Source organism: Cyprinodon variegatus, unplaced genomic scaffold (genome assembly GCF_000732505.1).
Source record: "Cyprinodon variegatus isolate N-32 unplaced genomic scaffold, C_variegatus-1.0 Scaffold51, whole genome shotgun sequence".
In the NCBI taxonomy this organism is placed as follows: Eukaryota; Metazoa; Chordata; class Actinopteri; order Cyprinodontiformes; family Cyprinodontidae; genus Cyprinodon; species Cyprinodon variegatus.
The window spans coordinates 1,458,533-1,473,507 of NW_015150504.1; the positions used below are offsets into that span (position 1 = coordinate 1,458,533).

The following is a 14,975-nucleotide window of genomic DNA, read 5'->3' on the forward strand; positions in this document are numbered from 1 at the left end:
GGCCCTATGGTTAAGAATCACTGTCTTACATCACAGTGGAGCATCTAAGGAAAACTTACTTCTTTCTGACTTTATGGACATTTGCGTTCAAAGCATATTCTTAGTGGTTTTATATTAATAATGAGTACAATATCATTGAACTAACAGCTTTATTTCAAAATAAGTTTAATCTATATATTATTACTTAAAAGTATAGTGGAGGATTTTTTAAAAGACACGCCCCCACTAAAAAAAATAAATAAATCCTTGTGGTTTATCAGAGGCCTAGCCAGAAATTATTTATAAGGGTGGCTATGCAATAACCAATGTACACTGAGGGGTGGTCGGAAGCGGATATGCACCAGAACCTCAGTCTACACATTTCCAACAGGAAAATTAATGAGCAAAACATCCATATTTTCTAATTAAAGACAAACTATACTTTACTACAACCTTTACTAACAAATTGATGCATATATTTAAACATCCGTAATTTCTAGATAAAAGATATAATGGATAAAACTATTTCAGTTTTTATTTCAGCAAAGGCAGCGGGAGCAGCTAGTTTACATGCAGAGTCAATGGTTGATGCGCATCAAGGCGCAGCTAAACGTCCTGCATTGCGTTTTTAACAGCAGGCACAGCGTGTCTGAGCAGCTGAAGCAGCGTGTCGTGAGCGTTTGGCAATCCAGCAGCAGCTGGAAAAACTGAACTTTTGCTGCTCAACGTGCCACATCAACCAATCACAAAAGCTGATTTAGGAGCTGGCGGGGAGAGAGATATATCGCTGCTGATGCAGAGCGATATGATCACTCCGCTGAAACAGTATATTAACACCTTAATTAACTTAAAATTTCGAAACCTGCCGGCAAAACATCTTCACTTTATTATCCTGATGCCTGCAGTTTGGATTACGTACATGAAAACTGCTTTCCAGCCGCCGCAAACCGCAAGGAGGCGACCAGGCCATAGGCTGCCATTGAATGGTATTCCTACTGACAGCGCACTGCTGTACGGGTGTCTGAGCGGCTCCGACAGCGAAATAATATTTGAAGGCAGGACGGTAATCTGCATGAACTGACTGCACAGATGAAGTTTTAATGTGGAGTTTCTCACTTAAAAACATAATAAAACTATTTTATTCCCACTGATCACAGCTACCTTCACACCAAACGCAGCAGGAGCAGCAAAAATGCATCTTTTGCTTCATTTTTGATGCTTGTAAAAGTTTAGTTCTACAGCAGGAGCTTTGCTGCTTCAGCTGCACGGTGGGAAAAAGTGGGTCTGATGCGCGTTGGGCGGAGCTACTCTATCTTTTCTTTGCCCTGCAGGTATATTTGCTGTGATCAGTCGTCAGTTCATCCAGATAACCATGCTGCCTTCAAATATTATTTCTGTTGGAGCCGCTCAGACCCCCACATACGCTGTCATTAGGAATACAATTCAACAGCAGCCTATGGCCCGGTCGCCTCTTCGCGGTTTGCCACGGTGGCTGGAAAACAGTTTTCATGTACGTAATCCAAACTGCAGGCACCAGGATAATGACTTTGCCTGTAAACTAGCTGATCCTGCTGCTGTTGGTGTGAACGTAGCATAAGAGGGAAAACAATTGTAAGGGTTGCCGATGATTGGCTAAGGGTGGCCATGGCCACCTCTGCCCCCCCATCTAGCTCTGCCCCTGTGGTTTATGCATATTGATAATTCTGCAGAGTTAGTATATTTTACATAAGTAAGCACTGTCTTTTTTAAGATAATTAAGTAAAAAACAAACAAAAAAACAATCCTACTCATAAAGTTCTGCCAGAGGTTGACTTTCTTTAGTGGTCATCCTATCCAAGTACTCATCCAACCCACTGGCGATGTCCAGAGCCTTCTGCAGGTGACCTTTCAGCTCCTCTGGGACAGATGCACATGTTGCAGCTATGTCTTTAGCCTTTGTTATCAGATCCACAAGGACTTCAACAGGAGTATCAGGAACTGAAAGAATCACAAAAGCACATCATTTTAAACTATCTCTGCAGGCAACCATCAAACTACAAGATGATCCGTTTGATGTTCTACAGAGTTGAAATGTTGCAATATTTTAAAGTATAAACATAAATAATATAAATTTATTACAGGGAGCAAATTAAGCGAGGAGCATTAACAGAACATAAAGATACCACAGATTATTTCCCTTAAGCACTAATCAACGCTAAACCGAATACCGAAATGCAACTTGTTAAAGCGCACTGAAATTTAATAAAGTGAGGGTAAATGTAATGTGCTGATGTTTTACTCATCGTGAGAAGCAAAGTTTTGGGACTCCAACAGTTAGAGCTCTCTGTGTAAACACTGTCCGTACTCTGCCCCTGTCAGTGCAACAAAACAACAAAAGACAGAAAGAAGAAACTAAATGCCATTCTTACCTTTTTCATGCAGCATGTTTGCGTTTATGGGCGGGACGGTTTTCTGCTTCCTTTTGGGGTTGCAGAAGTTTATCGGTTATATGATCGTGAAAGACACGGAAAGGAGGAGAGACTGCAGCTTCTGTTACCTAAAACACGTGAACGCGGACATTATCAAACTTTAACTGACACGTGACGTATTCCAGGGAATCTCTCAGTCCTGAACCCAACCGAGTTTCTCCTCTGGCTCAAGTAACTTATTAGAAAGTCATGTTTTAACAAGACTTTGCCGGAGGGTTAAATGTCAACAGTTTGCACGAGAGCTGTGAAAGCCCCATGGTGATTGCTGCTTTCACACACTATTGCTTATTTATTTATCATGCTCTGCTCAAAAGATATTCAACCTAAAGTTTGCCAATTAACGCCTTAACCTAAGGACAGGAAAGACTGATGGAAACTTTCCGTCCCAACTAAACTTGTTACTCTGCTAAAAGCACTGGGTCACATTAACAAATTAACTAATTCTGATCCTCCAATCACCCCCAAATAACAACATCAAATGACATCAAACACTGATATCAAACTGTTGTCATAATTGTGGACAAAAATGCAAATCAACTTGACATCAATCCTTTGACATCATATTTATATGTCAGTGATTGTATTGAGGTCATTTTGACATTATTTGTATATGAAATGTATTTGATATTTAATTTAAATAAAAATATTTATGTTATTTTGGTATATTTGTAACGCATGCATTTGCAAATTAAATTTTGTATCTTTTTAAGACATAATTTTTAGGCTCTATTGGGCTTTTGTTATTTCTGAAAGTAGGCAGGCAAAACTTGGGATTACCAAGACAGGATTTAAACCTGCAACTGCTGCATGATAGATCAACGCTTGTGTTCATGGATTATGCACTTCACCCCTGACCCACCCGTGGGCAGGCCCAGAGCAAGTTGTTGAAAAATATCCACATTCTTATCAGAATGAAAACGTTTTTTTTTTTTTTTTTATACTTGTCTGTTTGAGAGAGAATGCCAATGGGGGAAATTATTGAAGCACTTAATCCCGATGAAGATCCCCTGAGTCCGCATATTCATCTAAATCAGGGGTCTGGAACCTTTACTATATGAAGAACTATTCTTGCCTTAAGTACACAAACCTTGAACAGAGTACAATAAAGAGCCGCTAGTGCCACATAAAACTAAAAAAGAGAACACTTGAGTGTAAGAAATCTATTTTTTTAACCAAAATATTCACATAAAAACAATATCAAAATAATATCAATATCATTATTTGTTTGACATTTCAAAGAAGTTTGATATTGAAATAATGTCATTGACTCTAATAAAATCATTGACATAAATGGATGTCAAAGGATTTATGTCAAGTTGATTTAAATTTTTGACTAGAATAATGAAAACAATTTGATATCAGTGTTTGATGTCATATTATTGTTGAATTTCACCTTCTGGGGAGCTCTTCAATATGCCATGCCATACTGACAAATTCAGATTATCTAATTGTATATAATTACCTTATTGAAAAAGTAAATGTCAGTATAGATTTACATTCATATATGTTTACTGAGGCAGCCATACATTTTTATTAGTAAGTCAAGTTCTGTGATGTATGGAAAAAGAATTGCAATTGTATAGCTTATATCACTTATATCAATATTAAGCTCAGAATGTGGTGTTACGTGGTAAGAATTGGAATTTCCCATCAATATTAGTTGTATTTGTGCATCCAAGTCACAATGTAAGGCATAATTCCTAGAATTTATTTTTTATTAGGTTTAGCTATTCAGGGATTCAATAAAAATTGAGCTTGATAGCAAAAGTGCTTGACTTTAAGTTATTAGGGATGGACCGAATATTCGGTCACTAGAAATTTTTGGCCAAAAATGACTGAAAAGTAGAGTTTATCAGAAAAATGTTGGCATTTTTGTCATTTAATAGTTTAGAATTTACTGAAATGGTTTCAGTTTGAAAAATAATATGTTTTTGAATAGTTACCACACATCGTAGCTAAAAGTGCAATACTTCTAGTATTTCTTTACTAGTATTTAACATAGTAACTTATTGGTGTGTTTTGGTTTTTGGTCATGGTTTCCTGATTTTTCAGTTTTGGTTTTGGCCAAGAATTTTCATTTCAGAGAATCCCTGTAAACGGGCAAGGGGTAATCTTGGTCAAATGTGGGTACCTTCAGGAGAGATCACCATCCAGCAGGCTTAATATATTAGCCTGCAGGAATGTAAAGTGTACATTACAACAACTGGAAATAATCAACAATTACTGCATTTAAACAGTTATTTGCCCCGTTGCTTCTGTTTTTTGACATCCAGCCCTTACTTAATATACAGGATAATGGCCTCTGAGGTGTCCGTTATGTAAGTAAATGTATTATTTATTATTATAGTATTATTTTCCAGACTGAATGTTTGCTTCTAAGAGGAATCAGGATAAGAAAGATTAGAATAATTATAAAATGCTGGAGTCCAGAATTAAATTTCAAATGTTCTATCAAGAAGAGAAGGCTATTAAGCTTGCAATCATGCTAAAAATTCTTGTAAACATGCATGAAAACAAGGATCCCCTATTTCTAACACAAAGGATTAAAACCACAGGTCGTCCTAGAAGATGGTCTGGAGAAAAGAGATACCTAAGTGACTGTATGATCTGGTTGAACTGTAAAGTGCCTTGAGATGACTTGTGTTGTGAATTGGCGCTATACAAATAAACTGAATTGAATTGAATTAAGTGTGGCAAGGTACACAACGGAGGCAGAATTTAATCCCATAGATTCCTGGGTGAAAGTCATGTGTGCATGCCCAAGTACAGTAGACAGAATGCACGATCAGTCGGAGATATAGTAACAGTAAATATGATGTCATAGAGTCTGTGCCCCTTTTAACATCCAAATATAAACTAATAGTGGAGTTTTTAAGTTACTTTTCCTTGAATGTCCAAAAGTACCTTCTCTTCATCTCTGTATGTCTCCAAAAGCACTCAATCTGCCACAACAGCTGCAGAAGACAACAAATGCAGACTACAGGCTGCAGCTACAGTTGGCAGCTGACAGCTGTCAGTTTTTACGATGTAGCACTTACCTTCCAAGGCTGGAATGCTTAGATAAGCCCTGAGGCACAAGTTATAAATTAACAAAAAAGGAGGTTTTCGTGGTTTGGAGTTCAGAAGGCTCATCAAATCCAAACATTCATCGTTTACAGACACACCCTCCATTTATACATAGCTAACATTAGCTTCCCATACCACAATGCAAAACTCTTACCAAACAAGAGCTTGAAACAAAATGTATTGAGCTAATATAAAATTGAAAATGTTTGATAATTCTGACAAACTCACTGGTTCCTTCACATTCACTACTGCTCCTTATATGTTTATCACTTATTCTTCCCACCGGTACACTTCTTATTTGTGTTCATGCTTACCACCTTTTCATGCCTGATTGCCTGATTCTGACCCTTTATTTGCCTGATGAATTCCAGGCCTTTGCCTTGCTTTCGCCAGACTACTCTCCACCTCTGTGATCTCTGGACAACAACCTGGTTTTTGCCCTCTATTGATTCTCGTCTTCCCCTTAGATAGCGCATCCTGATTTAAACCTCTTTGGCCTGACCATGTTTATGTCCTGTGACAGAACATTGCTTTTCCTCTGGAATTTCAAGACAGAGATTCTGCTTCTAAGTAAGTTCCTGATTGCCCCTATTTGTGATTAGCACCCTCTATTCAACTAATCAGTCTGGTTTGTTACAAATATGTCATTACAAGGCCCTATACCAAGATAATTAAATCAGATCATATAGTCAGAATGGTAAAGAGTTTTTATCTAAGGAAAACCAGCGCTACGCATTCTGTTATTCACTTGCAAGAAACGTCCCTCCTGGAACTTGTGGCAATGATATTTGCTTGAGACTACGGCATCCCTCACACTGAGCATGCATTTACCAATAGCTAAGACGAAAAAAGGCTCACTTTGAGCGGCCTTCTGCAAAGGCATAGTGGGGATTCAAGGAGAGAGAAGCAGACATATGAAAGGCAACGGGAATCTAACTCCACACATGGCTTTTTCTAGAAAAGAAAGAGTTAAGCAGACAAACCTTTGAGTCTCTTTTCATGTCTACAGGTAGAAGCTGAACCCTTAGCTATGACTAGGAGAGAAGCCAAACTACAATGAAGAACAGACCCAACTCTATCATCTATGATCTTAAGTGTTTACGGAAGCAGGCCAGCTGATATTTCTTACCAAGATGGAATCACAGCCAAAAAGGAACAGACCAGGTGAAGCTACTATGACAAGAAAAAGCAAAGAGAGCATTAAGTTATGGATTGGAATAAAAAATACTGCAAAATGGGTAAAAAAGAGAATGGTGAAAAGTAGTCCCTATGACCTCCAATAGCCTAAACCTATGGCAGCGTAACTATAGAAAATGGGTCAGGATAAGCTAAGCATTTTGGATTATGTATGTGAGAGGTACAGTCAAGGAAAATTGTCTGTCTGCACTGAATTCTCCCCCTTGCTGGATGACCTCTTCCTACTTCTCTACTCACCCAGTGACTGAGCAAACATCCCTCTGTTTTGGCTGCAAGGAGGAAGAACTGGTCATGGGCTTTAAAAAGCTGGAAAAATTATGTTTTCAGGCAACCTTTAGCCCAACAGGTTTCAGCTGTGGGTAAGCCCCCTGTGAAAAGATTTGACTCTTCCTTTCCAAGGAAGATGCCTATCTGTTACTTATGTGGACAGGAGGGTCACACCAAACCAATGTGCCCTTAAAATGCTGTTGAATTTTCCGAGATGTGTTTTGTGACAAGTGAAGAGACTTTAAAACTTGAAGCAATACACCTATTAATGAAGACTTTTGTTGAGCTCAATGGTACTGAAGGCTCACAGACCTTGGTCCAGCAAAGGTAAGATTCACCCCAATCTGTTTGCACCCTTGAGACAATCCTAAATTGCTATTTCCATGGTGATGAAAGGAAATATCCAACAGCAGATGTCTATGTGAATGTAAAAGGAAAAACTTACCTTCTTAATGTAGCAGACAACTTGCTGTTTCCAATCATCTTTGGCAGTGACCTACCAGTGCTTATTGACCTGTTACATTACCCTCAGTGTAGGTCTGGGCGATATGGCTAAAAAGTAAAATCTCTATTTCTTTTAGTTGTCTTGGACAATTACGATTTTAATTGAAGTTTTAAAAAATACATGCATGTATTTTAAAATATGTTTACTTTATTCAAAAATATATTGTGCAAAGTAAGAAATATTTAGCCAACTATAAACGTATTGTAAAAAAATTTAAACTTAAATATTCATAACATAAATCTTGTTCAAGTAACACATATGTTCAACCAACACTAATTGTACATATTTTTATCAGTAAAAAATTTACACCTACATATTCAGAACAAGTGTAAGAAATAAAAGCTTCATTTGCTGAAATATGCAATTTATGGAACAGTTAGTAACTTGAATTTCATCTTCTCGGAAGTAGGGGGTTTACAAGCAGTAGCTGTTGAGAGCCTATTTCACATCCATATAATGCAGTGTTAAACTCATGTATGGCTGAAGAGATCGACTGGACCAAAGGACTGTAGTAGTTGCAAATAACAAAGCAGAGTCCAACTTTCACTGAACCCTTGTAGTGTTTTCAACTCGGCGGTTCATATTTTGAATCACACACTTTTAGCATGTGAAAGAAGCCAGGCTTCTCTACGGTCGGAATGGGCACCATGTCCATCTCTATGTGGACAGCTACAGCGTCGGTCAACTGCTTCCACACACTACACATGTCGTACGGAATCCTTTATAAAATAAGTCGGCCAGGGTTTGGTGTTTTTTCTTTTCATTGTCATGTTTGTCTTTGCCCATGCTACCGATGCACCACTCCCAAAGCTGCGAGCGCTGCTCCCATTCTGTGGGATGCCTTTTCCAGAGAAGCTGAAACAAGGTAGTTGTGCTGCTAGTCTTGGTTTTGTCAGCCTTTCGACAAACCTTGCACACGACTGTAGTCTGCTCCACATCGCCCTTTTCAAAGCCTAACCACTTCCAAATAATCGATGAAACACAAGTCCTGTTCCTCGGTAACAACTCTTCAGATTGGGCAGCGGCCATGGTGTGAGTGAACAATGCAGCATGCTCTTGGTTGGAAGGAGGAAAGAGGCGGCGGAAGAAAACACACAAGTAAAAGATGCAGAAGAAGAGACTTTCACGATTTTATGATTTAGGAAAGTTTGAAATCGTGGACTTTTAAAAACATTTAATAATCAAATTAATACGACTTATCTCCAGGCACTACATGAGAGTAATGTTTATCTAACCTGGGCTCAAGCAAAGCAATCTGAGGAAATTGTTACAGGCCTTAGTACCTTGCCATTTCAAAATGTGGAATTTTCAGCAGTAAAGGTCAAGAAGACCAAAGCCCTAAGTTGGAGAGAAAAGTTTCAAGGGACAGCGGTAGTTCCTTCCTGTGGTGGCTGAGGAGAGCCCCACCTGCCCCCGCCCATCCTCATAACCTTTTACAGAAGCACCATATAAAACATTCTGACCAGCTGTCTCAATGTTTTGTGTGGGGCTGCAGTGCCTCAGAATAGCAGAGAGGATCACTGGGACTCCTCTTCCCTTTATTAAAGACATTCCATCCCAATGCTGCATGTCCCAAGCCCGTAACATCATCTGTGACCCCTCACAACCCCACCATGGACTGTTTTCCCTGCTGCACTCTGGGAAGAGGCTTTGCAGCATCCGCTGCAGGTCCAGCTGATTCTGCAACAGCTTTTTCTATACTGCCATCAGACTGCTGAACTGTTGAAAAAAAGAAAATTTAATCAAGTCACAAACTCTGCTCTGATACCACCAAACCAAAATACTGTGTATTTGTACCACATATATTTGTCTTGAGATGCTCTAAAATTTCAGTTTAGATGTGTATACACCCTGTGTATACAAAATGACAATAAAAGTTGTCTAAGTTCTGAACTGTCACAGCCTGAGGTACACAAGATTTTAAAATTCCTGGTAATATATTATTACACTGTTGTAAGCTGTATGCAATGAAACTTCGTTTTGTATACACTCTATGCATACAAAATGACAATAAAGTTTTTCTAAGTCTAAGTCCATATATTAGAGCTGAAGTACTAGGATCCAACTCTTGTGAAGTATTTTAAAAAGGCCAAAGGTCACACAAATGGCTTTTGCATTCAGAATGACATTATCTCAAGACAAAATTGGCCAAATAAACAGCTTGTACTGTAGTTCCTAAAGCAGTTTTAGAAACTGTCTTCAAGTTGGGCCATTCTATTCCATGGGCTGGCCACATGAGAAAACATAAGACCTCAGCCCACATACAGCATTATTTTTGTTGGCCTTGCTTGCATAAAGCTGTTGTGCAGTTGCCCAGAATGTAAAATTTTATCAAACAGACCCCCCCCCAACAAAGCTCCTCTCCAGCCTCATCCTTGGTACACCATTTCAATGCCTGGGCATGGAAACAGTAACATTTCCTGTTTTACTCACAACAGTAAAACAGGAAATTGATTGATGCTGGTGATTGTTGATCACACAACTGAATATGCAGAAGTTTTCCCCGCAAAAGTTGACAAAGCAAAGAATGTTGGATTCTGTTTGGTGCAATTCTTTGCTAAAGTTGGGTTGCCTCAGGAAATACTTACTGACTGACCACGGCACCAATATTATGTCCAAGCTGCTTAAAGAACTGTATCAGTTGCTGGGAATTGCAGGATTGAGAACAACACCTTATCATTCACAAACTGATGGACTTTCTGAAAGGTTTAATCATCCACTTAAACAAATGCTGGGGATGTTTGTGAATGAAACTGGCTTTGACTGGTACCAGTGGCTTCCATATATTCTGTTTGCATACAGAAAAGTCCCACAGGCCTCTACTGGGTTCTCTCCATTCGAGTTGGTATTTGGCCATGAAGTGAGGTGACTTCTGACTGTTCTAAAGGAACTGGGGGAAGGGAAGCACACCAACAATAGATCTGTTGCATCTTATGTGCTCCAGATCAAGGAGAAGATTACAACATTGGCCCATGAGCACATAAAGACCTCTCAGGATAAACAAAAGACCTGGTATGACAGTGTACTGTAGCCCGGGAGAGGGAGTTCAAGCTCGACCAAAAAGTGATTATTATGTGGCCTTTAGAGGAAAGCAAGCTGCTAGCTAATTGGCAGGGCCTTATGGGATAATGGAAAAACTGGGACCAACAACCAACAAAGTCTCTGTTCGAGGTCAAGCCCACTCCACTTGGATTCTGCTAAAACAGTGGGTGTCCATCGACCAAGAAAAATCTGCCTCTTTCTACATCCGGAGTACAGAGGATAAGGAACTTGAGGAGCAATATTCTCCTGTTCTATCACCCTCCCAGCCTAGTTTGGATCATCTGTCAAAGGAACAACTGTTGGAGGCACAGGCATAAAAAAAACCCACCCCAAACAAAATAGAAGAGCTCCACACCAGCTCATTAGCAGAAGTCTTCAGAGATTAACTGCGTACTTGTGAGGTAGTTTAGCCATTTGATTCAGGTGTGGGCAAGGGCAACAAACAGCTGTTTTGGCTTTCTGAANACTTTTACTTTTATACTTTAAGTAAATTTACAAGCCTGTACTTTGTTACTTTTACTTGAGTAAAGAAGTTTAATCATTACTTCCACTTTTACCAGAGTATTTTTTAACACAAGTGTCTGTACTTTTACTCAAGTACGGAAAGTGAGTACTTTTGCCATCTCTGGTGTTTTGTGACAAGTGGAGAAACTTCAAAACATGAAGCAATACACCTATCAATGAAGACTTTTGTTGAGCTCAATTGTCAGGTACTGAAAGCTCACAGACCTTGGTCCAGCAAAGGTATGTTTAAACCCAATCTGTTTGCACCCGCGAGACAGTCCCAATTTGCTGTGTCCATGGTGATGAAAGGAAATATCCAACAGCAGATGTCTATATTAATGTTAGAGGAAAAATGTACCTTCATAATTTTGGAGTAGCAGACAACTTGCTGTTTCCAATAATCCTTGGCAGTGACCTACCAGTGCTTATTGACCTTTTACATTACCCTCAGTGTAGATCTGTAGGCGATATAGCTAAAAAGTAAAATCTCGATTTATTTTTTAGTCGTCTTGGACAATTACGATTTTAATAGATTTTAATTGAAGTATTTAAAACTACATGCATATATTTTAAAATATGTTTACTTTATTCATAAATACATTGTGCAAAGTGAGAAATATTTAGCCAACAATATAAGTATTGTAAGAAAAATATGTAAACTTAAATAATCATAACATAAATCTTGTTCAAGTAACACAAATGTTCCACCAACAATAATTGTACATATTTTGTATCAGTAAAAAATGTACCCCTATATATTGAGAACAAGTGCAAGAAAAAAGAGCTTCATTTGCTGAAATATGCAATTTATCAAACAGTTAGTAACTTGTATTGATCTTCTGGGAAGTAGGCGGTTTGTAAGCAGTAGCTGTTGAGAGCCTAGTTCACGTCCATATAATGCACAAATAAACTCATGTATGGCTGAAGAGATCGACTGGACCAAAGGAATGTAGTAGTTGCAAATAACAAAGCAGAGTCCAACTTTCACTGAACCCTTGTAGTGTTTTCAACTCGGCGGTTCATATTTTGAATCACACACTTTTAGCATGTGAAAGAAGCCAGGCTTCTCTACGGTCGGAATGGGCACCATGTCCATCTCTATGTGGACAGCTACAGCGTCGGTCAACTGCTTCCACACACTACACATGTCGTACGGAATCCTTTATAAAATAAGTCGGCCAGGGTTTGGTGTTTTTTCTTTTCATTGTCATGTTTGTCTTTGCCCATGCTACCGATGCACCACTCCCAAAGCTGCGAGCGCTGCTCCCATTCTGTGGGATGCCTTTTCCAGAGAAGCTGAAACAAGGTAGTTGTGCTGCTAGTCTTGGTTTTGTCAGCCTTTCGACAAACCTTGCACACGACTGTAGTCTGCTCCACATCGCCCTTTTCAAAGCCTAACCACTTCCAAATAATCGATGAAACACAAGTCCTGTTCCTCGGTAACAACTCTTCAGATTGGGCAGCGGCCATGGTGTGAGTGAACAATGCAGCATGCTCTTGGTTGGAAGGAGGAAAGAGGCGGCGGAAGAAAACACACAAGTAAAAGATGCAGAAGAAGAGACTTTCACGATTTTATGATTTAGGAAAGTTTGAAATCGTGGACTTTTAAAAACATTTAATAATCAAATTAATACGACTTATCTCCAGGCACTACATGAGAGTAATGTTTATCTAACCTGGGCTCAAGCAAAGCAATCTGAGGAAATTGTTACAGGCCTTAGTACCTTGCCATTTCAAAATGTGGAATTTTCAGCAGTAAAGGTCAAGAAGACCAAAGCCCTAAGTTGGAGAGAAAAGTTTCAAGGGACAGCGGTAGTTCCTTCCTGTGGTGGCTGAGGAGAGCCCCACCTGCCCCCGCCCATCCTCATAACCTTTTACAGAAGCACCATATAAAACATTCTGACCAGCTGTCTCAATGTTTTGTGTGGGGCTGCAGTGCCTCAGAATAGCAGAGAGGATCACTGGGACTCCTCTTCCCTTTATTAAAGACATTCCATCCCAATGCTGCATGTCCCAAGCCCGTAACATCATCTGTGACCCCTCACACCCCCACCATGGACTGTTTTCCCTGCTGCACTCTGGGAAGAGGCTTTGCAGCATCCGCTGCAGGTCCAGCTGATTCTGCAACAGCTTTTTCTATACTGCCATCAGACTGCTGAACTGTTGAAAAAAAGAAAATTTAATCAAGTCACAAACTCTGCTCTGATACCACCAAACCAAAATACTGTGTATTTGTACCACATATATTTGTCTTGAGATGCTCTAAAATTTCAGTTTAGATGTGTATACACCCTGTGTATACAAAATGACAATAAAAGTTGTCTAAGTTCTGAACTGTCACAGCCTGAGGTACACAAGATTTTAAAATTCCTGGTAATATATTATTATACTGTTTTAAGCTGTATGCAATGAAATTTAGTTTTGTATTCCCTCTGTGCATACAAAATGACAATAAAGTTTTTCTAAGTCTAAGTCCATATATTAGAGCTGAAGTACTAGGATCCAACTCTTGTGAAGTATTTTAAAAAGGCCAAAGGTCACACAAATGGCTTTTGCATTCAGAATGACATTATCTCAAGACAAAATTGGCCAAATAAACAGCTTGTACTGTAGTTCCTAAAGCAGTTTTAGAAACTGTCTTCAAGTTGGGCCATTCTATTCCATGGGCTGGCCACATGAGAAAACATAAGACCTCAGCCCACATACAGCATTATTTTTGTTGGCCTTGCTTGCATAAAGCTGTTGTGCAGTTGCCCAGAATGTAAAATTTTATCAAACAGACCCCCCCCCAACAAAGCTCCTCTCCAGCCTCATCCTTGGTACACCATTTCAATGCCTGGGCATGGAAACAGTAACATTTCCTGTTTTACTCACAACAGTAAAACAGGAAATTGATTGATGCTGGTGATTGTTGATCACACAACTGAATATGCAGAAGTTTTCCCCGCAAAAGTTGACAAAGCAAAGAATGTTGGATTCTGTTTGGTGCAATTCTTTGCTAAAGTTGGGTTGCCTCAGGAAATACTTACTGACTGACCACGGCACCAATATTATGTCCAAGCTGCTTAAAGAACTGTATCAGTTGCTGGGAATTGCAGGATTGAGAACAACACCTTATCATTCACAAACTGATGGACTTTCTGAAAGGTTTAATCATCCACTTAAACAAATGCTGGGGATGTTTGTGAATGAAACTGGCTTTGACTGGTACCAGTGGCTTCCATATATTCTGTTTGCATACAGAAAAGTCCCACAGGCCTCTACTGGGTTCTCTCCATTCGAGTTGGTATTTGGCCATGAAGTGAGGTGACTTCTGACTGTTCTAAAGGAACTGGGGGAAGGGAAGCACACCAACAATAGATCTGTTGCATCTTATGTGCTCCAGATCAAGGAGAAGATTACAACATTGGCCCATGAGCACATAAAGACCTCTCAGGATAAACAAAAGACCTGGTATGACAGTGTACTGTAGCCCGGGAGAGGGAGTTCAAGCTCGACCAAAAAGTGATTATTATGTGGCCTTTAGAGGAAAGCAAGCTGCTAGCTAATTGGCAGGGCCTTATGGGATAATGGAAAAACTGGGACCAACAACCAACAAAGTCTCTGTTCGAGGTCAAGCCCACTCCACTTGGATTCTGCTAAAACAGTGGGTGTCCATCGACCAAGAAAAATCTGCCTCTTTCTACATCCGGAGTACAGAGGATAAGGAACTTGAGGAGCAATATTCTCCTGTTCTATCACCCTCCCAGCCTAGTTTGGATCATCTGTCAAAGGAACAACTGTTGGAGGCACAGGCATAAAAAAAACCCACCCCAAACAAAATAGAAGAGCTCCACACCAGCTCATTAGCAGAAGTCTTCAGAGATTAACTGCGTACTTGTGAGGTAGTTTAGCCATTTGATTCAGGTGTGGGCAAGGGCAACAAACAGCTGTTTTGGCTTTCTGAA

At 39.6% G+C, this 14,975-nt stretch overlaps 1 protein-coding gene across 4 annotated transcripts in view; it reads right to left on the bottom strand.

Moving 5' to 3' along the window:
* LOC107082361 (3-oxoacyl-[acyl-carrier-protein] reductase, chloroplastic-like) overlaps nucleotides 1-2,563 on the bottom strand; it is a 30,023-nt gene extending 27,460 nt beyond the window's left edge. Inside the window, exons 1-2 of one of the 4 annotated variants that reach the window (XM_015371020.1) lie at nucleotides 2,388-2,563; nucleotides 1,834-1,956 (exon numbers count right to left, since the gene is read on the bottom strand). In XM_015371020.1, coding sequence (XP_015226506.1) covers nucleotides 1,834-1,892 — 59 coding nt within the window. In that variant the 5' untranslated portion in view covers nucleotides 1,893-1,956; nucleotides 2,388-2,563. Of the gene's footprint in view, nucleotides 1-1,766; nucleotides 1,957-2,257; nucleotides 2,340-2,387 lie in introns of those variants that run through there. The other 3 variants (XM_015371017.1, XM_015371021.1, XM_015371018.1) reach the window with 3 other exon arrangements.
* Between the last annotated feature and the right edge of the window lie 12,412 nt (nucleotides 2,564-14,975).